Source organism: Salminus brasiliensis, chromosome 3, assembly GCF_030463535.1.
Source record: "Salminus brasiliensis chromosome 3, fSalBra1.hap2, whole genome shotgun sequence".
NCBI classification, from domain to species: Eukaryota; Metazoa; Chordata; class Actinopteri; order Characiformes; family Bryconidae; genus Salminus; species Salminus brasiliensis.
The window spans coordinates 42,431,028-42,457,996 of NC_132880.1; the positions used below are offsets into that span (position 1 = coordinate 42,431,028).

General features: G+C 44.7%; 1 protein-coding gene across 10 annotated transcripts in view; it reads right to left on the bottom strand.

Annotated features, from left to right (window-relative positions):
- Nucleotides 1–26,011, bottom strand: part of trps1 (trichorhinophalangeal syndrome I) — a 155,876-nt gene extending 129,865 nt beyond the window's left edge. Inside the window, exons 1-3 of one of the 10 annotated variants that reach the window (XM_072676268.1) lie at nt 25,282–25,304; nt 24,608–24,720; nt 19,350–19,695 (exon numbers count right to left, since the gene is read on the bottom strand). In XM_072676268.1, the coding sequence (XP_072532369.1) occupies nt 19,350–19,362 (13 nt within the window). In that variant the 5' untranslated portion in view covers nt 19,363–19,695; nt 24,608–24,720; nt 25,282–25,304. Of the gene's footprint in view, nt 1–19,349; nt 19,700–22,561; nt 22,588–24,382; nt 24,524–24,607; nt 25,036–25,118; nt 25,223–25,281; nt 25,645–25,700 lie in introns of those variants that run through there. The other 9 variants (XM_072676273.1, XM_072676274.1, XM_072676271.1 and 6 more) reach the window with 9 other exon arrangements.
- Between the last annotated feature and the right edge of the window lie 958 nt (nt 26,012–26,969).

Below are 26,969 nucleotides of genomic sequence, written 5' to 3' on the forward strand. Positions count from 1 at the left end.
GAAGCGTGGAGCGAGACGGAGCGCGGGTCAAGCCAGAAACTTTCAGAAGTGCGCGCTTCCAGCGCGAGGCAATATCTGCTCGCTCTGACACACTCGCCACTACCTGCCCACACGCTCGGCTCTGCTCAGCTCCTCTACGGCTTTTAAACCACCACACACCCTTTGAAGCCGAGAGAGAGAGAGCACTGGAGGCCTGCGGGGCATGATTGGGATTTCATTCCTGTGTGTTTGTGTTGGAGAGGTCCAGAACTGAATCTCCCTCTCTCTCTCTCTCTCTCTCTCTCTCTCTCTCTCTCTCTCTCTCAGACACACTCACACACACACACACACACAAGAGGTAGCAGGTTGATGCTAAGCCCACACAGTCTGATAATAAAGTCAGTGACAGTGGAAGGCCCGTCACCTTAAGCTGTGTGTAATATGATAGGGGAGAGAAAGGCGAGAGAGAAGGGGGGGGGGCCAAAGAAAGTGATTCAAGACAGACGGACAGACGGACTAACATGGTTCTCTTTAGTACTGATAAAGGGTTCTTAACGTTAGAGGACCACTTCTTTTAAAGGTTCTATAGCTTTTCCAACAAACTGAAGAGCAGTTCATTGAGCAGTCGGGGTTGTGAGTGAAACCATTGCCTTTAGTAAAGACATTTTTCGAGAGTGTAGAGACAGACGTAGAAGAGTGAGAAGGGGATAGAAAAAGAGAGAGTGGGTGAGACAGACAGAGAGAGACAGAGAGACACATAGGGGGACAGAGAAACATACATATATATATATATATATATATATATATATATATATATATATATATATATATATATATATATATATATATAGAGAGAGAGAGAGAGAGAGAGAGACACGGGGAGAGAAGAAGGGAAACGAGAGAGAGAGAGAGGAGAAAAGAGAGAGAAGGGGGAGAAAAAGAGACAGAGAAAAGATAGAGAGAAAAGGAGAGAGAGAAAGAGAGGAGAAAAGAAAGAGAAAAGATGAGAAAAGAGAGAGGGGATGAAGTGAGAGAGAGAAAGAAAGAGAGAGAGAGGAGAAAAGAGAGAGAAGGGTAAGAAAAAGAGACAGAGAAAAGAAGAGAGAGAGAGAGAGGAGAAAGAGAGAGATGAGAAAAGCGAGAGAGGGATAAATAGAGTGGAGAGAAAGAGAGAAAAGAAGAGTGTAAGTGAGAGAGGGGGTAGAGAGAGAAACAGATAGAGGTGGGGAGAGTAAACAAAAAGAAGAAGGAGGAGGAAGAGGAGGAGGAGAAGGAGGGGATGACATGTCAAAAATAAAGAGCTTTTCCCATAATTCTTCATAGCACTGTTTTCCTCTCTTCTTGCTGCACGAGGGTGAAAAGATGGCGTGCTCAATAAGAAGGTCCGTGACTAACTGCCTCTCTGTGACTTTTTTTATGTAGCATGTCATCAAGCACAATGCAAAAAACACAGCTCTCTCTCTCTCCCTCTCTCTCTGCTCTTCACACAAGCGAGACGAGTCATGTTTATTCATGAGCACACATTCAGATCAAAGAGCGGCTGCTAAGAACCGTGCTTTCAGCGGCAGCATGGGCAAGAGCTCCTCGCCGCTCCAGAACCTCAGCATTCAGCATTTCACTGACAGTCCCACACACTCCCTCACACAGACGAATACATGCGGTAACCAGTCCTACGTTTAGACGCACCTACCCATAGACTCGCAGGCCTCTCCTTCGTCCAGTAATCATTCACGAGACCAGAACCATGAAGTATATGGATCACTGGATTATACAGAGATCAAACAAGTCGCCAACAAATCAACTGAAGTTCCTTTCTTCCCTGCAGCTCATGAGGAGAAACCCGGGATGCTTTTCCTACACTGCACTGTTAAACTCTTGGAGGTGAAGCTGTGGAGGAACCTCTTGAGGGATCCTTCAGTAAAAGGCTTTTTTAGAAGACAATGGTTCCTGGAAGGTTCCTCAAAGCACCTTAAAGGAGGTTCCCCCACAGTTTCAAACTGAAGAACCCCTCAAAGTTCCTCAAGGGTCCTAACTTTTAACAGTGTAGAAGACAGGTCGAGGAATAGCTGCTGTCAACTTGTAGGTACTTGTACTTGCAGGACTGCATGATATTGGAAAAAATATATATTGCTATATATTAGAGAGAGAGAGAGAGAGTTAGTTTTTACATCATTTATACATATTTTTTATACATATATATACATTATTTCATATGTTAATCTGCGATCATGTGTGTATATGTGTCATGTCCAAATGTTCTAATGAATGCAGTCAAAGTTGCACCCATCACTGACACAGATGTGCAAATACACACACATACAGATTGTCTACTCCCTGTAGAGAAGTACTGGTACTGCCAACAGAATAGGACTCAATCAACATGAACCTATTGGCACCATGCTGCCTCATGCCAGGCGTGGGCTAGAGGGGTATAAAGCCCCTGAGCAGTATTACGCTGTGGAGCAGTGGAGCAGTGTTCTCTGGAATGATGCTTGGAGCTCCATCCAATACTTTTGGGACGAGCTGGTGATCATTTCAACATCCTGACTTCACTAAAGCTTGTGTTGCTGAATGCAACCGAACCCTCACAGCAAAGCACCTCCAAAATCTAGTAGAAAGCCTTCTTCCCTGGACAGTAGAGACAGTTAGTCCAACAGGAGCAGGAGAAAGTCCTGTTTAAAGTCCTGCTAATATCTTTGATTTAAACCTATTTCCACCTTCAGAAGAAATAATGAATGAGTGTCTCAATGTGTCCCAATACTTTTGTCCGTATAGTGTATATACTATATATGCCAGGTCAAGGAGATCAATCAGATGTGTGGAAATGTCTGATAGATTTGTTTGTATTTAATTTTACAATTTATAATAATACTACTACTACTAATAATAATAATAATTAGTATTATTATCATCATCTATTTAATTTTAGTGCATGTGTGTGTGTGAGAGAGAGAGAGAGAGAGATGACATTAGGCTACACGGAAGAGAACAGAAACAGCTCTGGTAATAAGTTTCACAAGTCCAACGTGAGAAATAAAACCACAGTGTGCGCAGCTTGAATGTAGATAAGGGACGGTTGGGGGTAGTGGTGCCTGGTGGTGGGGGTGTTAGTTGGGGGTTGTATCAGTGTGATTTGTGCAAAGCTTCACCTTCTTTTAGCGAGCCGCTGAATTCAGAGGCGCGACTGAAAAGCCTTGTAAAGGCCTGCATGGAAATCGCTTCACATTCAGGGGAGAAACTTTTCCTCCCCAGTTTGCACACACCAGTAACAATGCGGCCCTTTCATTCAGCACGTGACGTCAGCCTGCTCCATACTGGAGTCACCCCTGTCCTCGCACCGCTTCACAACTACCTGCCTAATTCACACACTTCAAAGCCTGTCCAGCGCCGAGCGGTAATTAAGGGCAAGAAAGAAAAGAAGAAGAAAAAAAATAAATGGGAACGACGGGCCTTTCTGGAGGTTCCTTTTCTCTCACTCCCGCGCCCCACCCCCCAAGCTCCCACCCCCCTGCCTGTCTCGGTGACCTGGCCTCCATGCACTCAATCAGCGCAGGCTGGAACCGGAGACAACACACAACAACTGCTTCCCTTCCACTTCCTCTGATCAGAGCACTGGAGCTGCCAGCCAGGCCAGAGATCACGCGCTGAGAGAGAGAGAGAGAGAGGGAGAGAGAGAGAGAGATAAAAGTAGTGAAAGGAAAAGGGAGAGCAGATGATAACAGAAGAGGGAGAGAGTTCCACAGTGAGAGCGTAAGACAGCGAGAGAAAGAAAGAAAGAAAAAGAGAGGCAGCAGATAACAGAGGAAGGAAAGAAAGAGAGTAAGAGAGCAAGAGAAAGAAAGAAAAGGAGAGAGCAGAGACAAAGTGTGAGAGAATGAGCATGAGAGCGAGAGAAAAGGCGAAAGAAAGAATAAGAGAGAGCAGATAACAGAGGAGGGAGAAAATGCGAGAGGAAGAGCAAAGAGCGCGAAAGAAAGAAAGAGTGTATGTGAGAGAGAGAGAGAGAGAGAGAGAGAGAGCGAAAGAGAGAAAGAAAGAAAGAAAGAAAGAAAAAGTGAGAAAGAGAGAGCGAAAGAGAGAAAGAAAGAAAGAAAAGTGAGAGAGAGCGAAAGAGAGTAAGAAAGAAAGAAAGAAAGAAAGAAAGAAAAAGTGAGAGAGAGCAAAAGAGAGAGAGAAAGAGAGAAAGTGAGAGAGAGAGAGCGAAAGAGAGAAAGAAAGAAAGAAAGAAAGAAAGAAAGAAAGAAAGAAAAAGTGAGAGAGAGAGAGCGAAAGAGAGAAAGAAAGAAAGAGAGAGCGAAAGAGACAAAGAAAAAGAAAGTGTGAGAGAGAGAGAGCGAAAGAGAGAAAGAAAGAAAGAAAGAAAAAGAAAGTGTGAGAGAGAGAGAGCGAAAGAGAGAAAGAAAGAAAGAAAGAAAAAGTGTGAGAGAGAGAGAGAGAAAGAAAGAAAGAAAAAGTGAGAGAGAGAGCGAAAGAGAGGAAGAAAGAAAGAGTGAGAGAGAGAGAGAGAGAAAGAAAGAAAGAGTGAGAGAGAGAGAGAGAGAAAGAGAGAAAGAAAGAAAGAAAAAGTGAGAGAGCGAAAGAGAGTAAGAAAGAAAGAAAGAAAGAAAAAGTGAGAGAGAGCGAAAGAGAGAAAGAAAGAAAGAAAGAAAGAAAAGTGAGAGAGAGCGAAAGAGAGAAAGAAAGAAAGAAAAAGAGAGAGAGAGAAAGAGAGAAAAAGAGAGAGAGAGTGCGAAAGAGACAAAGAAAGAAAGAAAGAAAGAAAGAAAGAAAAAGTGAGAGAGAGAGAGAGCGAAAGAGAGAAAGAAAGAAAGAGAGAGCAAAAGAGAGAAAGAAAGAAAGACAGAAAAAGTGAGAGAGAGCAAAAGAAAGAAAGAAAGAAAAAAAGAGTGTGTGTGAGAGCGAAAGAGTGTGTGTGTGTGTGTGTGTGTGTGTGTGTGTGTGTGTGAGAAAGAGAGAGAGCGAAAGAGAGAAAAAAGGAGACAGACTGTGTTTGTAAGAGAAATAGACAGAGAAAGAAAGAATAACAGGAAACAGAAAGAAAGAAAGAAAGAAAGAGAGAGAGAGAAAGAGAGAGAGAGAGAGAGAGAGAGAGAGAGAGAGAGAGAGAGAGAGAGAGAGAGAGATGCAAGTTAACAGTGAGCGTCAGTGAGAGAGCCAGAGCCAGAGAGAGCATATAATATGTGTAAGAGTGAAGGAAAGCTGAACCCCAGGGGTCCGGAGTCGGCCTGTTGTTTTTCTGAGGAGGTGCTGCTGTACAGTTCTAACACTTCATCAACATTCACTAAGTCTGATAACTGAAGCCATATCACTTCATCATCAAATAACTGGCGAGTCTTCTCTCATTACATACAGTATCAGCAAGAGACTCTCTTTCAGAAGCTGACTTTTTTAAAGCCAGCTCAACTCTGTGTTTTTCCTGCACACAAACACTCAGCCACTTTAAGTTGCACCCATCGGTGACACAGATGTGCACACTCAAAAAACACACAGCAAGTGAGCTAACGAGGTACAAAGCTCCACAGCATTCTCTGGAAAGATGGTTTGTGCTCCATCCAACGGTTTTGGGATGAGTTGGGGAAGAGGTGACCTCTGATCACTGAATGCAATCAAATCCTCACAGTAGTGCTTCAAAATCTAGTAGAAAGCCTTCTTCCCTGAACAGTAGAGACAGGTACTCCAACAAAAGCAGGAGAAACTTGTTTTCAAATACGTTTGAACAATGAACAAACAGATGTCCCAATACTTTTGTCCATTTAGTTTATATGTGTGTGATGACAATATGGCCTTTGCGGTGAAACTCTACTCAAGGAAATTTAAATAAAGGTCAATCTGTCTGATTAAAGACCCCCTCTTATTCAAGTGCCATTGATTAGACAGTGAATCTAAATGGATGCTGTGGAAATGAAGACCTAAAGACAGTAGAGGTAAAGTTACAAACCCCTACAAGATAGAAAAAGCAACCTCCAAAATAACACCCAACTGTTTATGCCTCAGTGAGCTCTGTTGGATCAATTATGAGGAAATGAAAGCTGCATCATACCACCCAAGCTGCTCAGACCACGCCAACCCAAAAGTTTCCAACATTAGAGCACAATGGAGAACTGTGAGAACTGTGAGAACCGTGAGGGAAGCCACAAAGGGTCCAACAATCATTCTGAAGGAGCTACAGAGTTCAGTAGCTGGGTGAAGGTGCAGCAGTCAATAATATCAAGAGCATGTCTAGACTTTTAAACAGAGCCTGTTTACACCTGAGGTTAACATACGATTTCGGGCATCGGCTCAGGTTTCAATTTCACTAGACCGAATGAAAAGCAGGGTGTAAACACTAGAGATGCACCGATTTGAAATTAGGATCGGATATCAGTGTCGATATTAACATAATTAGCTGGATCAGGTATTGGATAATCAGGCAGATCCATGGAACCGGTCCCTTCACTTTAATTTGTTGGTGTGAGACTGGACTAAATGTTTACATGTTTGCAGTTTTTGGCTGCTGCCTTTGACCAAGTTAATATTTATTCTCAAGTTCAGCTGCTAGATTTTATATTCAATTACTGTTTACGCTAAATGTTTAAACATAAGATTAATTACTGTTTGTGTGTTTGATAAAGGGAAGCTACTTATTTTCAGTTTTGAATGATACATTTTAGATATTTTAACATATTTTACGAAGTTTGACGAATTTGAATGCTGTGGCAAGGTCCTGCACAATTGTTTATTTTAGTGACAAATAAACAGCAATTAAGTACATTTATATCTATGTGTTAATTTGTCATATTTTGTTTTAAAAAGTTAGTAAAGGAATGCTGAAGTCAATCATGATGCCTTAAGTCTCTCTCACATGGTGAGGTGTACAGATAATTAATTTAATGGTATCGGATCTGTATCAGGTATCGACCGATATGCAACGTTTATGTATCAGTACCGGTATCGGAACTGAAAAAGCCAGATTGGTGCATCCCTGGTAAACACCCCCCAGACGCATTGTGATTGGATTACGATCAGATCACTCAAACCACATTGAGAGGGATCTTGACCACATTTAATACAAGTTTAAACGGAATGTTTCCTGTGACCTCAGATCAAGCGGAAACACGTCTGGACAAAAAAAACTAAAAAAAAAAAGTTAATCCAAGTAATAATTACTGTGGATATGGACTTCTCTCTCCCTTGTGCTCTTTTGATCCCCCTCGCTCGCCATGTGTGTGCGCGCTCTCGTGCTAACTTACCGGTAGTTTTAATGAGTTTTTTCTATTGCACCTTAAATTGTCACACATTTTCTGATAGAGCCGTTTCGGGAATGCGAGAACCATCTGCTGTTCCACTGCGCTGTAGAAGAACCCCTACCGGTTCTCTGAACTGTTCACAGGACAGTTTGGATGAGGGGAGTAAAAACGGGTCTCATCTGGACGCACTGGGTGGCGCATTAGAATGACAAGTGTAAACAGAATCCGGTCACAGTAGATCCAGAATCTATCCGGATACAAAACGCATGTTAATGCCAGGTCTAAACAGGCCCAGAGTGACCCGACTACAACTGGATCAGGACACCCCTACTGGAGGTTAAAAGATGATGGCTTCTAGAGCCTTGTGCACCAATGACCCACCAATCACTGGTTCACCAGTGGTCTTGCCTTGGATCACTTCTGGTAGGTACCGACCATGGCCTGCGTACCAGAAACATCCCACAAACCCTGCCTGATGCTTGGGAGATGGTCTGACCCTAGTCGTCTAGCCATCGCAATTCGCCTCCTGTCAAAGAGGTTCTGATCCTTGACCATTTTTAGGATAATGATCCCAAACACTCATCAAATTCCATACTGGACTAATCTCGCAAGATTTGCACTGGCCCTCACAGACCTCAGACCTGACCACTGAAAATACTGTGTGTGCCGTCTGCTAGCTGGTGCTTTCCTCCGAGCAGGCGGCTGCCTGACTTTGCCTGCATGAGAGAACACATGTGAACACAACCCTCCTAGTGTCGGGAGCATTGCTGGTGCTAGGGGGGAGCGATAAACGGGTGGGTTTGGCAGAACCAAATTGGGAGAAAAAGGGAGAAAACTTGCCAAACAAACTCTTGGCTGCCACAAACACATTCACAAGCTCGGATTCTTGTGCCAAACAGGTGTTAACCAAGCACTCTCCAATGCTGGGTGTCCAAACTTTTGTTTGGGGTCCTTTTCCTGTTTTATTATTGCTCAAATATTAGAGAAACGGGTCATCTTTAATCGTATGCCTTTTGGAAATGAGCTCCTATTTTAGTTATTACATAGCAGATGGCTTAAATATATAAATGACTGTTTCTGTTGTTTGTTCCTGAGTGCTGCGAGCACCTTCACTCCAGATTTCTTGGGGTTTCTTTGGGCGTCTTGATGAATCGAGATCAACGACTTGCATTAGTGAACCACTCCAAACAGAGCTGCTGTCTCCACCTAAAAACATGCCCATTTAGCAACAGGAAAGAGAAAGAGCCAGGCGTGATGGCAGGGTTACACTCTTGTTGCTCAATGCGCTGCCATGTGCCGCTGATGGGAAATCACTTCTGCTAGGGCACCTCTGGCTTCAACTCCCGGTTCAACACTGCTGAGGACAGACCTTAGCATCGCTCGCTCCTCGAAATCTTGTTCTGTGAAGGACCTTCAAAACACTTACGATGGCCCTCCAGGCCGGACAATAGACTTCATTTCCTTCTTTGGACCTGCCGATTGAAATGGCTATAAGGGGTTTTTTTTTCCCCTCCCTCGCTCACCCTCCCTCGCTCTCTCTCTCTCTTTTACGAGCTGCCACCCCCCCCCCTCCTGGCCAGGAGGAAACGGCTAATTGCGAGCAGCAAACGTGCCGTCATTTCAGCACGCCTTCACAGATAAGAAGCTGCTGAGACTTTGAGGTCCCGAGGTGTTTTTTGGGGTGGGGGTGGGTGTTTTGGGGCGAGACTAAAATCTGAGGCGTGGAAATGACAATGCGGCATTTACCAAAACACAAAAGGAGAGGAAAAGAAAAAAATAAAGGGCAAAAGCTCGAAATCACGTTGATTCCCCTGCTGTGGTGCAACAATTTTCCTACGATTCATAGCGAACCGTTGCTGCTACAGTGTGAAACCGACGGCAAACCGCAGCCTCAGATGCATTTCCCCTCTGAGTAAAAATCACACAATGTTGCGACATGGCTCTATAGCTTCTCTAAAGAAGGCACAGTCACCTCAGTTCTCAGGCTCAGGCCATTTAATGCAGCTCTTCAACAAGACAAAGACAACAAGCCACAAATGGAGCCTACAGAGCCTGGGCTGACTGTGTGCTACTTGCTTAGGGGGTGTAAAAAAAACAAAAACACACATGTAAGCAAGTTCTTAAACATCTGGAAGTGATGATGCCGCCGAGGACTACGACTTGTGTACATGTGCTTAAAGAAGTTGTCAAGGTGCAGCATTACAGCAGCCGGTCTCCAGCATAGGCCGGCCTTCAAGTCTGGGGTAGTTTCCAGACCACCTTCAAATTCCTGAGCTGAGTAAAACTAATAAGACAATTACATGAATCTGAAAAGCTACTTTACATCACATCTTGTACAGATTACGCATCCAAGACGCAGACCTCCAGTGTGTCAGAGAGTGTGTCCACAGTCAACGAGAAGCTCAGGTGCTCTGCTGAGAAACAGAGAAAGTTCTTGACGAGACAAATCTCAAAGCTAGGCCACTCCCCAGCATTCACATACACCCTCACACACACCCAGACAGAACACTATTCTTCCCCTCACCTTTCTCCTGACAGCTAACCGTGCAGAGCAAGGACAAAAACACAGAGGCATTACATGCCTGATTGTCTGAATGAATATTTCATGGCCAGATGCAGCACAATAGCGGGAGATGGGAGGTGAGGGTGCAGAGGGAGGGGGAAAACCTCACCTAGCCGCAGCAGGAAAAAAGTAATTTGTTTTTAAAGCAACGTTCTTCACCACTTAACCCGGAGGAGCAGAACTGGAGGGGGACGCGAGTGAAGGGGATGCTGTGTGTGTGTGTGTGTGTGTGTGTGTGTGTGTGAGATGTGATAAGGCCTGGTATCAGTGCGGGGGTAATGTGCTGCCTCTTTTTTCGCCTCTGCGCTCTCAACCTTCCTCTGATGTGATTAGATCTTACACACAGCAACGTGCTAGTCAAGGAAATTAGGCCTGCCACCACCCACCCAGCACCTTAGGCAAAGATTTGCATAGTATCATGCAAGAGCAGAGTGCAGCTCCACATACCAGTAAGCTCAATGACTTCACAGCCTGTGATTTTTCTTTTTTTTTGCTACTTTTAGAGACTTGTTAAAGAAACTTCACAGGGCAAAAAAAAAAACGGTATACACACCATATCTCTCTACTTTCATACCATTTAATATAACCACCCTTCACCTTCATTTTAGGTCATTTCTTTCAGTCCATTAGCCATCAAATGCTTGTGGATAGGCCAGAACAGTAAAACTACCTGCCTAATATTTTACCACCAAAAAAAGCCCTGACCCTTTGAGCCCGTCTGGCCTCGACACGACCTCTGAAGGTGTCCTGTGGTCTCTTCCACCAAGATGTTAGCAAGAGATCCTTCAAGTTCTGCAAGTTGTCAGGTGGGGCCTCTATGGATCACATCAATGAGCCTTGGGCACCAATGACTCACCAATCACTGGTTCACCAGTTGTCTTGCCTTGGATCACTTTTGGTAGGTACTGACCATAGCCTGCATACCAGGAACACCCCACAAGCCCTGCCTGATGCTTTGGATATGGTCTGTCCCAAGTCGTCCAGACGTCACAATTCCGCTCCTGTCTAAGAGGTTGTGATCCTTACGCTTGACCATTTTTCCACAGTTTATCAAGAACGGACTGTTCACTTGCTGCCCTACATATCCATCTACACAACCATCTTTACAGGTGCCATTGTAACCAGATAATTAAAATGTTATTCACGTCACCTGTCGGTGGTTTTAATGTTATGGCCAATCAGATAAAGCATGTATACATGCACACGTACTTCATTTAAGGACAGGTAATAGGCAGATTACATTTCATCCAGCATTCTTCTCCAGCCTAACAGGCATGTGATATTCCTTGTCTGATTTACCAGACACCATTCAAATACCCAAGAAGACACTCCGCAAATATCAGCTTGCAGATTTTGACAAAGATAGGACGAGATAAAGACTAGAGAGAAGACACTTGCCTGGTTATCGGATACGGGCGTGATAAACATCCAGTCCGCCCAGCCCGTATCTCCTCTCCGGTGTGTAAGGTCCTGCCTTCCCCTGCGCTACTGCGTAACGCCGCACTTCCCCGCACCTCAGAAACCCTCCTTATCAAGGCTTTATCAAAGCGAAGGCACCATTCTTTAAGAATTGAAGTGTAGCATTTACAGCAGTCGCACAGCACTTTTCGAAGCACAAAGGGCTTCCCACTGGTTTTACAAGATTCCTGTATTGGCTTTGTGCAAAGATTCTCCTTTCATATGCCATATAGCCTTAGGACTGATTAGTCATCCCAGCATGTTTGATAAAACAACCACACCCGGACCTATACCATCTGTAACAGCTAAAACAGCAGAGCGTACCACAACTGCCTCACTTATCATGGGAACAACCTGAGTCACTTTCCTGACCCGTCCCAGGTGAGCATGTTGCATGTTCTTCGGCAGTGTTCGGATACGCTCTTCAATAATAGCTCACTTGTTCTGTAATCACATGTCATCGCTCATCGGTATTCGGATAAGCCCAAGGTGTGACCACAATACTCTGCAAACTGTTGTTGCCTCCTGCTTCTCAAACTCTGTGAGCTGAAGGTGAAAACAGAAAAGGACACAAAGAATGACTTCCTCCCTTTAAATAAACAAACAAAATTGGACCTGAACCATTATTTGTTCTGCTGCAAATCATTGTAAGTGATGAGTGAAAAGGCCAAACATGGGGTCAGGGCGTCTGGGCTACTGAACTAGTCAGTCAGCCAGTCAGACACGCTAAGTATCCCTCAAACACACAGCCAAGACCTGAAAGTGCCTTATTTCGTTGGTATTTTAAAAAACCCAAAAAGTATTGGGACACTCATTTACTGATTTTGCAGAAATGAAGGGTATTTAAAAAAAAGGGTTTTCCTGCTTTCGTTGGAGTGACTATCTTTACTGTCCAGGGCAGTCTTCCTACTAGATTCTAAAGCAGCATTGCTGTGAGGATTTAAATGCATTCAGCGATAAGAGCTTTAAAGCTGTGTGTGTGCCCAGTGTGTGGTGTCCACAAACATTTGGACATATAGTATATCTGTTACTTCTTAAATTACAGACAATTCTGCCGATAGAATAAGACCCATTTAGTGGACATAATCACATAAACACTACACCTGCCAAGATAACATTTTTTGGATTGTACCTAAGTGTACAATATAGATATCTACTTTTATTTGAGATCACGGTCTACATGTTTACATACATGTTCAAATGTTCGTGGACACTCCTTCTACCAAATGCATTCAGCTACTTTAAGTTGCACCCACTGTGCACATACACACACACAGCTTGTCTAGTCACTGTAGAGAAGTACTACCAATAAAATAGGACTCTCTAGAGTAGACAAACATGAACCTATTGGCTTCGTGCCAGCTGCCAGACGTGAGCTAGAGGGCCCCCAGCATTGAGCTGTGGAGCAGTGGAACTGTGCTCTCTGGATTGATGGTTGGTGCTACATTCAGTACTTTTGGGTTGAGTTGGGGAGTTGGGGATCATTCAACAGCCTGACCTCACTAACACTCCTGTCGTTAACTGCAAACAAATCCTCACAGCAATGCTAAGAAATCGAAGAATCCAAGAATCGTGGAAAGCCTTTCCGGGACAGTAGGTACTATAGAGTAGAGACTTACTCCAACAAAAGAAGGACAGTTTTTAATACCCTTGATTTCAGAAGACACAATGAATGAGCAGGTGTCCCAATACTTTTCTCCATTGCATATTTGTAAAGTCTAGCTTTCATTTAGATAACTCAAACTATAACAGGACCTTTTTAACCACTTTTGGGTCATAAATCCTTATAGAATCTTTGTGCGTCATATCGATTTGGCTACAAGTCAGTCTGGATAAAAGTATCACCTAAATGAATGACTGGTTGTAAAGGTGGATGGATCGTACATCTGTACTTGTTTTAATATTCATATAATGGCTTCTTTATTTATAGTTACTATTTAATTTCAGTGAATATGTGGCATCAGGAGCTATGCATTATGCAATATCTAGGAAAGACTGGGACTTTTTGTCTGGAAATAACATGAGGTGTGTAAGTGTGTGTGTGCATCTTTTCGCATAAAATTCCATTCAGATCTGCACCCTGCCTCTCAGTGTGAGCGGGGCTCTCTAGGCTCGGGGCATGCACTGACTCATCAATAGGAGAGCGACGGACGGTAGCATTACGAGTGTGATCCTTCCACCTACGTCAACGCTGCGCTCTCCACACAACTGCCTCCCACCCAGCCACTCTCCATGCTGAACCACGGCTGCACAGCACTGATTTACTGCATGCCTGAGCTCTCTGGGAAATTGGTGCGGCTTTGAGTGCTGTTCACAACCACGAGGGGGTCAAATCTGGCCCAAAGGAGCCCAGACTGAAGTAGCCGGGATTGTGGTCTGATGTGGCCAATCTCAATAATGACTGAACAGAAACTGAAAAGGCCCTTCATGACTTTTTCCCCCAGGTTGTCTGATTGGGGGGGAAAAAAGGGAGCAAAAAAAAAAACGGCAGAAGTTCGCTCACCATGTCCCATGCAGCCTTTAAGCCACAGGTATCGGCCTTCACAACACCGATGGTTTGGCAGCCGGGAAGGATAGCGGAGTTGAATCAGCGCTGTATTGTCTATGCATTCTTTCCAGCCTGGTGTCACAGGCTAGCTCCTCCGCCGTCCAACTGTCCACTTAAATCTCCCCCCGCCTCGCACCACCCCTACCCCGCAGCCATTGGCAAAGCTGCGATGAGGCAGCACTTAAAGCCATTTGGCTCCGATTCGGCCGGTCCCGTCTGCCTCCAAATCAACCGGCCCTGACGTATAAATAAGAACAATATCAGATAAGTCTCGCAGGAAGCCTATAAACATTTACATTCTCTTTCAAGTGCTGTTTATGGATATTTTATCTCCTATCTGGAAGTTGAGGACACGGCGAAAGAGGGGGGGAAAAAATGCGGGGCGGAATCCGAGGCTAGCGGTGAATCAAAAAGGCAGCAGGGCCTGACAGAGCCCCGGGCCCGATGACCATAATAGGTGCTGAGAGTGGCGAGCGGCGCGGACCAGGGGGGAACCGGCTCTGGCCTCAGCTCCCCTGGCCCAGCTGAAGAGTTATGGGCCGCAGCGGAGAAGAGGAGGGGAGGGAGGCCCGCTAAACCTCTCCTTCTACATCTCCCCTCATTGACAGAGACGAAGTGCAGCCAGCCAAGGTTTCTGGTCGGGGGAGACGGGGATGGGCTTGTTCAACACCCCGGCACTACGTTTTACACAGCAAGACCATCTCCTGCCTTCCTGTCCTCCAGGCCTGATGCCTATCTGAGGCTACGAGAGAGCAGATGGCCCAGACCATAGACTGCTAGTGGCCAGCAGCAGGCTTGTCTGAGCTTAGTGAAAAGAAGTCAAAATATTATGAGAACTATCTACCCCCCCCCCCTTTGCTAAAGATATGCAGGATGTTCTATTTATTTAACCCCCCCCGCGTCCAGTCCGTCCCCGCCGGCCAATCCGTGGCCTAATTAAGAACCGTGACCTGACGTTTATAGCAGTTGCTCCCTAAAAACTAATACAAATCAGAAAGAAAGCATTTACGGAGATTTGTGTTTACTGAAATGGTAAACTAACAGAAACCCCTCTACTCCATCAGCTAGGACAGATTGCGCAATTGCATAGCTCGCGTTAAGCTGCTTGTGACCACAGGCACATATGGTAACTGAGCAGTGCCCTTTCAAAGTCAGCGTAGGCAGAGAAACAGTACCTCAGGCCTAGCAGGGACTTCGCTCTTGTTACACACTATGCCTTTATCCTGATCAATCCCTCAATTAGCTGAAAAATCCAGGCTTTACAGCAAGCTACACCACTGTTTGACACCCTGCCTGTTGTCTCATCCGTGCTGTAACAACACCTACATTCGTGAATTGCCCTCCTTGTTGAAGGGAAACATCCGATAGCCTCGGGAGGAGGGGGCTGGGGACTGGGACAAGCCTTTGGGACTTAGTCTAAATAAATGAGGAGATCTTTGAAGGTCCTTGTTTGTGTCTGCCAAAGACACGGCCTGGATACACGAAGCTACTCTCAATGGCCTCGGGCTGCTATTCAAGGAGGTTGAATTCACCCACCGGGGCTTACAGCACAGGGTCTCAAACCACAGCCCAAAAGAAGGAGATGTAAATGACCCAACCAGCGACTGTCTCGTCAAGGTGGCAGGCACGGTCATGTAGTTCAAAGAAGGCCTTCACGCCTAGCAACACAATCTGCATCTTTTCAGAAACCCCCCCGAGAGTCCAAGACTCCAAATTGCCCGTTACGCAGCGCAGTGAGTACACTGGGTTGGGAGCTGGGCCCTGAACCGGCAGTGTGTTGATGGTGATGCTGTGCAGACATCACTCAAAGTGTGAGGAGCGTGGCTGGGACCACTTTGTCAAAGCTACTCTTTGGATTGGCAATTGTCAAAAAAAAAAAAAAAAAAAAAAAAAAACACACACACACACACACACACACACACACACACACACACACACAACAGGGGGAAAAACAGCTCATTATTCAATCTGCCCAAGAAGATGAGGAAGACGTTGATTAATGCTGCTTGGCTTTTGTAAATAAACAGCTCCTGAGCGTGTGGTGCTCACCATTACCCTTCCATTTCGCCAACCCGAGACGTTTTGTTTGCAGCTTCACTGCTGTGTCCAGCCCCTTTTCTTTAGCCCCTTTCAGGGCCCTTTTTTCCACCACCATATGCTGCAGGCCTCACGGAAACAATCTGCTAAAAACAACAGGCCTGCACTCAACCATTGCCTTTCTTTCTTTTCTTTTTCTTTTTTTTTTTTTTTTTAACACCACGGGAGAATGAATCGCTCCCTTATTTTGCATTCTGCCAGTGGCCAAGGATTTCTGCTCTCGATCTAATTATATTGGTTGGATGGTGGGTTTGGGGTTAGTACAAGAAGGTGCCGTGTAAGAAGGGAAAGATGGGCCTAATTGGTTGGCAGATGCAGCCCTCTTCTCCTCGCCTCTCCAGCAGGTTCACCCCACCCACCGGCTCCAACCAGCACTCATTACAGCAGTCATTTTGCAACCGTCTCCCAATTTCATATTTACTTAGCTTGTTGCCGCATTCTTGGCGAGTTAAGTGGACGCAGTCATAGAGGAGGTAAGCTGGAGATACCTGCAGCACCTGGGCTGGGCGTCTCATTAGGCATGTTCGAGACTGACAACTCTCACTCCTGGAGCCTGAGCGAGTTAATTAAGGCCTGTGTTCGGACCTGAAATAGGCCTGCAGACCATGATAATTTCACATGTAAACCATATCTGAAAGGAAGCGACTCCACAGCTTTCCAGCTGATTAGCTACACATACATTCTGACATTCAGCTGTTGCTATTGGCTGGCTTTTCCAACGGCGTGGCAATTCAGTGAAACTGAAAGTGTGACCTATACAGAACTCCAAAAGGTCTAAACACCATGTCCTTCTACCTGGGTTTAGAGGGCGTATGAAAAAGCAAGCCCACAAAAACTTCCAGAGCTGGGAGAGTTTTGGCTTTAGGCTTCAGCTCTAGCAGTACACGGAATCATTCAGCCCTGATCGTTTCTCGGCCCGCTGGCACGCCATAGATCACACAGGCACCTACTGAGGAACTATGCAGACCACTTGCATTTACCTCCTCATAACTCACAGAGACTGCCTCGCGCAAGGTTACAGATAATAAGCACAGCAATAACGCAAGGCATAAAATGTTGTTTAGACTTCAACAAACAAAAAAAAAAAAGAATGGATGTTAAGGGGACGTCTCTGCACACGAGACAAACCTTAAAGGGTGAAGGCCCATACTTTGGCCCAGCTCTGTTTACGCATAACTCCCAAAAAAAAAAAGACACTCAGACCCTGAATGAACCATTTAAATGGCGACATAAAATCTCCATAAATATGACTCACCGTACTAAAAGGCGAGCTTTAGCCTGCACATGCATCTCTCAGACTCACTGTACACCTTCACAGGCGAACGGAAAGTGCAGATCTGTGTGGATATCTGGGCGTTTTTGCACCCAAGGCAAGAGCTGGGCAAGCTGATATTCAGATGATTTTAATTTAGGCCTTGCGCATGATGGTGCCATGCCGAGTACAGTGCTTCTACTAACACAGAACGGAGCGCTTGTCAAAAGTGCACAGCCTGTTCTGGCCAGTGCTGCACATCAAAACAGACATTAGCGCACCTTCTGTTTCTTATTTCCACAATTAAAGGTTCCAGTAAAGCGATGAAATGAGCACTGTAACATCTGTAACTATGGCTGTGGAGTTTGGGATAAAAGCAGACCAAACAAAACTGAAAACTTAACTTTTTTTAAACAAAAAAAGAAAAAGGAAAAAAAAAAAAAAAAAGCAGTACACCAGTCTTGCCTGGGAACGTGCTAATTGGAAACAATATAAGCGAAGGCTGGGAGAAATAGCAATTTCATGCAGTCTAAAATCTGAATTACTTTTTAATCATCTATCCAGGCTCGTGAAAATGCATTACAATTTGGAGAAAACACCCTGAGAAACAACAGAGGGGGAAAAAAAGCCCAAAAATGAACAAACACAAAGCTGCTCAACAGGAGACACCAGGGGCCTCTAGGCTCTCGTCTTGGTAGTTAGGGAGATGTCAGGCGACCTTTGACCTAGGAGCCTTTGTAGGACTGTGTGAGCGAGGGATCCACGGAGGTTAATCCCTACATCCCCTCTCAGTCTCCCTGCATAAGTCATCAGATCTGAAAACGCAGGCAGCTAAAGCACATTACCCCGACGTGAGCAGAGAAGGTAATTGCAAGTGCAAAAAAAAAAAAAGGCACCGGCAGATTTTCCTACCCAGTCTGGAACAGATAGCATATGTTTAACATTACGCTAATCTGCTGAAATCGCATGGCACATCAGAGAAGCCTCCATTTCTGCAGCGTTAACAAAGTGAGTATCTCGTAATCGCCGCTCGTTACAGGGCGTTTAATATGCACGTCGGCGGGCGCAGGAGAAAGCGCAGTCAGCTATGACATTCCTTCACATTACTTTATTTAGGACCAACTACTGTTGGAAGCCTAGGCCGCAAAACTATGCGGTCATTTTCAGAACTTAATAAGATTATTGGATTTCTACGCTCGTTGCGTTCGCATTATTAGTTCAAGGCTAAGGCCGGGAACACATGCACGAAAGTACAACAGGGAACATTGTGTTGGGCTGAAAACAATGTCCAGGGTTTCAGGACGGCAAATCGCATAAAATGACCTCAACAAGCGGTTGACTGTTGGAGACCTTCCCTAATAGCGCTTCACGTTTATATGTATTACATGGCAATAACTTTCATTGGTAACGCAGCCCAGTAATGTAAAATGACAAGCTCAGAGGCCTGAATCCAAGCGCTGCAAAAGTTTAAGCCACTTTTGCAGTGGAAAAAAGGCTTGATCTCTGTGGCACTTCATTACTGACTGTATTAAAAACACAGAGATGCGTTATTGCCAGATCACTGAAGAGCTAACATGCTCAAATGAAGGCATGAGAACTCATTAGGCTATTACATGCATATTACCGTTATGATGCTACAGTGGATGAAAACATGCTGCACGTATTATTGGGTGCTGGAGGGTGTAGTGTACTTCAGGAGCTTCTAGATGACCGTAATTGATGTACAAGTCTATAGGTATCCATACGCTGAAAGTAGCATGATCACGAGGCACAGGCTAGGACCTTCTACAGCTTGTTTAAAATGAGAAGAGCAACAGAAAGTGAAGAAAAGCTGCTCGGCCCCACAAACCCTAAAGCGTGGAACGACGGCCTCGCTCAGGATCAAAGCACTTTTAACAGCTAAGTTGTCCAATGGTGAAGATGTCTGAGAGGAAGCAAAGAACAGGAAGGCTGGGTTAGAAGTGACCATAAAGGAGTTTAGAAAACCTTGTGAACCTCACATAGCCCTAATTAGCGGCCCACGGTAACAATGTGGGAATTTAGCAACGCTCAAGAACTTCTCGCTTTTAGTGGCGTCCGCTACACTGTCGGTCACTCTGGTAGACCTCTCGCAATCGACATGCAATTGAGAGAAACCCAGTTCCACCTCATTCTCTTTTTCTCTCACACATCCACTCACACGCTGCAGTTCCCTAGCACGTAGCACGATGCACATACGGTACGTACCTCTGCTGAGCATTGGGTTATAGCATTATCGGTGCCACTTCCACAGGGAGGCAGATATCAGAGTTGGCCGAAAAATCCAAAGCCCTCGTCCTGCCTCTGAGGTATCCCTTATTCCACGTCCATGCTGACTTCCAATTTATTCCATTGTTTCCACCAGCGTGAGCCGGGTTCACATGCGACGGGGTGGTTTCCGCGTTGGCTTGGTTGGTGGGTTTGTTTGTTTGCTTGCTTTCCTCCTCCAAAACGCCGACCTCCTTCTTCCTCTCTTCCTCAAAGGTGCTCACAAGTGATCCTGGATGAGACCCGGGGCCGCATCACACTGCTCTCTTGTCCTTGGCGGCAGAACCTGGCTCCAAACGCACACAGACACAGCCACAGATTAGATACGACGGCCTAGAACAGCCAACACACACACGCACAGTCTTCTAGCGCGTTCGGTCTTAGTCTGTCTGACACGTGCATTTCTCACATCAACAGACGTGATGCAGAGTCAACAGCGATATCGCTGCTGGCTGCAGGACTTCGGAACAATCCCGACGGCCTACCGTAGAGCCCGGAACCATACAATCAGCGACTGAGAACAACAATTTTGGCTGAACTCGAAAGGCATCGTCGTGATAACTACAACACAGAGACCACAATAAACATCCAGGGAGAAAAGCGCAGCTCTGTATGGCGGAGCCCATGAATGGGAGCTCTGACAGAACAGGCCCTCTGGCCGACCAAATTGGAAACAGGAAAACAAACATTCTGAAGGAATACTCCTCCACCACCTCCCTCCCTCCCTCCTTCCCTCCTTCCCTCCTTCCCTCACTCCCTCCCTCCCTCAAACCCCTCCAACCTTCTCTCCGACTCATTCTGTCCGACCTGTCTCCAACAATGTAGGAGTCTATGTTATAGCCATGACACAAGCCTCCAAGACCACACAGATGGAGAAGGAACAGCCAGCCACAATGAGGGGGAGACACAGACACACAGACAGAGAGAGAGAGAGAGAGAGAGAGAGAGAGAGAGAGAGAGAGAGACAGAGAGAGCTAAGAGAGCACACGCCACGGCTCAGAGGAAAGGGAGAAGGCTAAACTGACTCATCGCCGCTCCAGAGGAGCTCAGGCCGTAAGCAGCGATCGGACGGGTGCACACACACACACACACATATATATATATATATACACATACACATATGTTCACATGAAACTCACCACACTCACACAGAGAGGAAGAAGCGGGCACTGCCGGAGAATCACAAAAGTTTCCAAAACTTTTAGCAAAAGTTTCCACAGCTAAGAGCAGAAGTCTGCTGCAGGAGAACCTCGCAAAGAGCTTCTCAAAAGAACCCAGGTTCTGAAAATGAGTGGGTTATGAACGTACGCCTTTAGCCCCGGGTAGAGGTACTGCTCTGCTGCTGCCGCAGCCTGATTTGCCAGGTTAGCCCATTAGAGGTTCACACTGCCCATTTTGCAACTGATAGAATTAACATGTAAGAAGGCTGTGATATTTGTCTGGAGAATATCTGAAAATGTATCTATTTAATATCTTACAAGCCAAATCTTTCCAAAATTACTCAAATACTAGTCCAGGTTTACTCTAAGCTAATGATAAGCATTTAGGGCCCAATATAGACTCAACATCAACCAAAAAAGGCATAAAATAAAGTATTTAAAGACAACATCAGCTCGCTGAGACGACTCCAGAGAAAGAAAGTGAGCACGCAGCGAGAACCGTGATTTCATCAAAACCACCCTGAGCTACAAACACCCCACGGGTGACCAGTCTAAAACACAGCAGATGATCCGTTCACTGGCTTTACTGGATCATCACAGCTTCAGTCAGTTCTGGAAATTAAACTGGTTTTGCTAAACTCCAGATATTCACATCAATAATCTACATAAAAATTTTCTACATAAAAATTCTACAAAAACTAAAAAAAACGACATAAAAATATTATCCTTAATAAAAACAGGTAAAATTGAAAAATTAATATCGGCACCAAACTTCTCACATTCATCTGTGGAGAGATAAAGAGTCCTTAGCTACACCAGGCCAAACTGATAGCACCTTCTGCCTCACAGTCTGACTTACAACACACGCACACACACACACACACACAAACACATGCAGAGAGAGAGAGAGAGATGACAAAAACAGACACCTCAACAAACCTTGCATTCATACAGCACCTCACTTCAGGAAACTGTCCTCGCACCCCAGCACAAACTTTTCACACTCCTACAAAGCGGTCTTCACTGCTGAAGACACCAGCAGCAGCAGCAGCAGCGGTCAGTTTATATAACCAGCTAACAACTCAAAACAGTACAGATACAGAGATCTCAGCCACAGTACTATTAAAAAAAGGGGGGGGGATAAAAGAATAATCAAACGAGAAGGAAAAGCCTGTTCTAAACTCTGACTCACTTTGTTGCAATACTAAAACACAAAAAAAGAGAAAAGCAGGATGACTCAGATGTGCTATTCTAAATGCTTTAGGACCAACCAGCCATCTGTGGACACTTCAGTAACTCAGTATCTGAACAGAAACTTACTGAACACTTTTAGACGTTAGGTAGAGTTAACTACAGAGCTGCTCATCTGAACAGGTCTCACCGCTGTGGCTTAAATAACCAAGGCAATATCACAAGTCCAGTATAAAAATCAAGGTCAAATTTTATATTTTTGAAAAATATTTTGTTGAGAATTTTCTTACTGCTTTTTTTTCTTACTTTTACTTTTTTAACATTTTTTAAAACACAAAATAAAAAAAAAATCAAGTCATGTTTTATAAAGGTTCACAGTTTAAAGGATGCAGGAAAATTCTAAAGGTTTACAGAAATGTACGTATATATATATAAATATATAATATATAAAAAACACACATCTCCAAAATGTCAACTTTAAAGAAGACGAAAAAAATGTAACTGACAAAAAAAGCCAATGTACAAAAAAATTATATAAATATATAATAACTAATAAATATATTATTTTTTATTATCCCCCCAGTGAATGTTGAGTATTTCTATTGGTTCATTCATCACGAAATTTAAACAACTAATAACTAACAACTAATATTAAATAAATACATAATACATTACAACTGCAAGACATCAAAGTGAAAAATTGCAGCAAATGTATACAAAAAAAAATCAAGGTATATATGATTTTATAGATAGATAGATATACTTCTTGATAATGCCTTTAATGCAAAAGTTCGCACAAACCTCTACGAGCACTTCGTCCGTAACAACTTCTGGCACCGCATGAGTGTAAATCAACTTTTGTTAGAGCACGTGGAAAATTTATAAATCGCCAAACAAACAATATACACAATAGCCACTTACGGGTCCTTTCAAGCTGAGCAAAACAGACTGGAGGAAAGGAACTTCCTTTGTATTTCCTCTAGAACAGTCCAGGCAGAGACTTAATATGCCAATTGTACCTCTGTAATAAAAAAACAAAAAAAAAAAGAAAAGAAAGAAAGGCAGAAAGAAAAATCTCAAAGATCTCTTTCTCAACAGCCTCCTCATTCAACAGCAAGCACATGAATCTGCAGGGAAGAGACAAAGTGTGGGGCTCATCTTGCTGTGATAAGAAGCGAGTCCAAAAAAAGAAAGTTGTGCAAACTCAAAAGCCATGTAGAACAAATGCAAGCCCCCCCACTGCTGCTTTCTCTGAGCGCCCAGGCCCAAATTCATCTGTCAGCCGTAAAGTTCCTGACTATACAACGCTGATCTATTGCATCCCGCCCAAAGGGCTCACAGATGCAGACCCATTTACATTTCAAATCTACCTCAGCCGTTTCAATCACTTCAAACGGCCCTTATCAGACAACCCGTGCAGATCTCATTCTTCTCTTTAAAAAGAGAACCGAAAGCGGTAATGGGAATCTCAACACACACACACACACACACACACACACACACACACACACACACACAGACCAACATTAAGACTCATATGTGAAAAAGCATAAACGCTTTGCCGTTTTGGGGTAAAAAGGAGGATTAAAAAAAGTTGAGAAGTTGTCTGTAAGGGAGTAAGACCACGCTGCTTTAACTGTTATCATGTCTTAAAGACTAAGACAACAAGAAAAGCCTGGCTGGACAGACAAGGCCAAGATCCACATCGCACACTGAAAACACAGAAGTCTGAGGCTGGCATGGCGGTGAGTGCGGAACAATACCCATGACACAGTGGAGGTTCCTTGTTGACGCTATTTGAAACTCTGTTTACAGCTGTGAGCCTCTCTTCTTCTCTCCAAATGATGAGCGGCGTTTGTTTGCACAGGCCTTGTCATTAAGAAACTTTCACTGACAAGAAAGCAGCCCTTTCAGCAGCGCTGCGTGCATCATTTCCAGACTGCCTTGAGTGTGGCTTGCTTTCACAGTTTACAGGAAACAGTGCAAGCCATCTACTGGAACCAACTTGGGAATTTTGTGTCATAACAATCAGATACGGGTTGCGCTTCAGTGGGTGATTTTTATCTCAGGTTTAACTACAATACTTTTTTTTCCACCCACTTAAACCCAGCAGCAGGGCACGGCTGGCTGGTTAAAGGCCGTAAAAGCCGGTCGACTGGCGCTGCAAGCACAGTTACACACAAGTAAGTCAAAGACTGAGCTCAAACTAGACACAGGGTACCACCTAGTTTGGGTTCTAGAGGTAAAGGGCCTTAGTTGTGCCTCCGAGACCAATCCGAGCAGATCACAGGCCGAAGCTTGACTGTTTTCACAGTCATTTCGGGCATATTTTCCTGTCATAGAAGTTTACAAGAAACGTAGCAGGCTACACAGCCCCTGAACAAGCAACACTGCAAGGGTGTGAATGAATGCCCTTCGAGCTCTAACGCGTCCTCAGAAGGACCGCATTAGAAACGCACTGCGCGTAATTTTACGCATAGACGTCTGCAAGTGCATTTCTCCTGGTCTCCTTTTTTTATTATTTTAGCTTTTTAAAGAATTGAGACATTAAAGAATTAAATCACAAACTGTCTTCCCACACTTTCACGCTTACTTCCATACGTTTCCATCGCCCTCACTCACTCAAGAAGGTCTTGAAGAAACTCCAGCAGCACCAACAACACCAACAACACCAACAGCCCCAACAACACCAACAGCCCCAACGACGACTTCCAGCAACCTCGAGCAGAGCCAGAAATCCCAGGAAAAGAAACGCAAACTTCTGTGTAGTTTCTCCATTAGAAGACAGCCAGGGCTCTCTCTCTCTCTCTCTCTCTCTCTCTCTCGTTAGCTCTCTCACTCACTCACTTTCAGCTCAGCCTTCAGCATGCTGCTGCTGCTGCTGCTGCTGCCGTCCTACGCGCTTTATCACCATCATCATCACCATCATCATCTTCATCTTCACCACCATAACTTCATCACTTACGGAAAGTTTGGAAAAAGGAAAAAAAAAAAAGTTGGGGTAAAACTCTTTAACTCCAGCATTAACAGGGATTATTTACAAGAAAATAAAAATAATCATCGCGTCCCAAAAGCAAACCCAGCCCCCCGGTCGGACTTTACTTTTGATATGGACGTTAGAGCTCGTCTCTCCTTCTCCCACCATGCATTTCCTTCCAAACAATAAGGGAGCAGAAGGGTTTCCACGCTGCGGCACAAAGCCACCCCATCCCGCTCACTCCCATCTCCCACAACACACACACACACACACACACACGTACACTCACTCACTCACTCACTCTCACTCTCTCTCTCTCTCACACACACACACTCACACACACACCACGCACACTACAGCGCATTGCACACAGCAAAGTACCTGCTAGCATCCATGCTAATCGCGCACGACAACAATAATAGAAAGCCAACCCGCGCGGCGCTGCGTAAACGCGTAAAGACCCCAGCGACGCGCCGTCGTTTTTGTCCCCAAACAAACGCCAGTTATTTTCTTCGTTTTTAGAAAAGGAGTTATAAAGACCTACTGGAAGTCATGTTTTCTTCCCCCGTGTGTGAACGTGACCCCACTACCGGGAGGAGGAGGAGAAGGAGGAGGTGGTGAAGGAGGAGGAGGAGGAGGAGGAGGAGAAGGAGGGGGCACCGAGCAGAAGCAGCCGATTTCAATTTCTCACGCGTTTGACCCACCAAAACCTAAATGCCATGCCATGGGGAATCCGAGCCCCCTTCTCACTCCCAAAAGTGACTCGCGAAAATCCCTCGACCTCCACCAGCATTACATAACGCTCGCCTGGACGAGAAGGAGCGGAAAAACCTGAAATTACTGCAAACAACCGAACATCTCGTCTCGTCCTGCTGCTCCTGCTCCTGCTCCTGCTCCTGCTGCTGCTCCTGCTGCTGCTGCTGTGCGTCCTCGCCATGCTCATTCATCTCGCCTTCTCCTTACCTGTTGATTAAACTGCGTTTGGCATTGCGCTCTGAAAGATGCCAGAGGCCACTGAGAGCGTCTTTGTGTTGTTGTGTTTGTTGATCTCGGGATTTCTCTCTCTCTCTCTCTCTGTCTCTCTCTGTCTCTGTCTCTCTCTCTCTCTTTCTGTTAGTGGGTATATAAGATAAGCTCCTGTGCGAGAGGAGCCAGAGGGACTTGTTGTGTTGGGGGTTGTAAAAACGCTGGTTGGAGGGAGAAATAAGCTGAAGTTTGCAGAGATCTCAGCTCTTTCTGATCAGATGTGTTATCGCTTGTCAGGACCTCAGACTCTAAGCATTACGTCAGATTCAAGACACCAACACTATTAATATCAAGAAGCCCTGGCGGAGGGAAGCGCCACCCTAGAGCGGGCGCTCTTAAAGGGACAGGCGCCTCCAGATTTCATCACTGATTTCCTCACACCGACACACTGCTGGAGAGCCCAGACTAACTGCTTAAACAGCTTGGGGGTCGTGTGTTTACTGTTTTTAAAGAAGGGGAGTCAAGCACAAAACACATGCAAGACATTTCGCTTGGAGCTTGCTTATACTACTACTACTACTCCTACTAAATATAATAATGATAATAATAATAATGTTATTATAGGATCATTCTTTAGGATCATTCTCATAGTATACAACCTTATAATGCTAACATACTATTGCATTTTAATAGTTATATGTGTGTGTGTGTGTGTGTGTGTGTGTGTGTGTGTGTGTGTACAAAGCTTTGCTTTGAACTTACTTATAATAATAATAATACAGTTATTATTGACAGATGGGTAGACAGAGAGGCGTATAGATATATAGATAAATAGACATAGACAGATAGATAGATAGACAGACAGACAGACAGACAGATAGATAGACAGACAGACAGACAGACAGACAGATAGATAGATAGATAGACAGACAGACAGATAGACACAGACAGACAGATAGACATAGACAGATAGATAGATAGATAGATAGATAGATAGACAGACAGACAGACAGACAGATAGATAGATAGATAGATAGATAGATAGATAGATAGATAGACAGACAGACAGACAGACAGATAGATAGATAGATAGATAGATAGATAGATAGATAGATAGACAGACAGACAGATAGACACAGACAGACAGATAGAGAGTGAGATAAACTAATAGACAGATAGATACAAAGACAGAAAGACAGACAGATAGATACAAAGACCGAGAGGCAGATATATACAACAGATAGATAGATTAATAGATAAATAGAC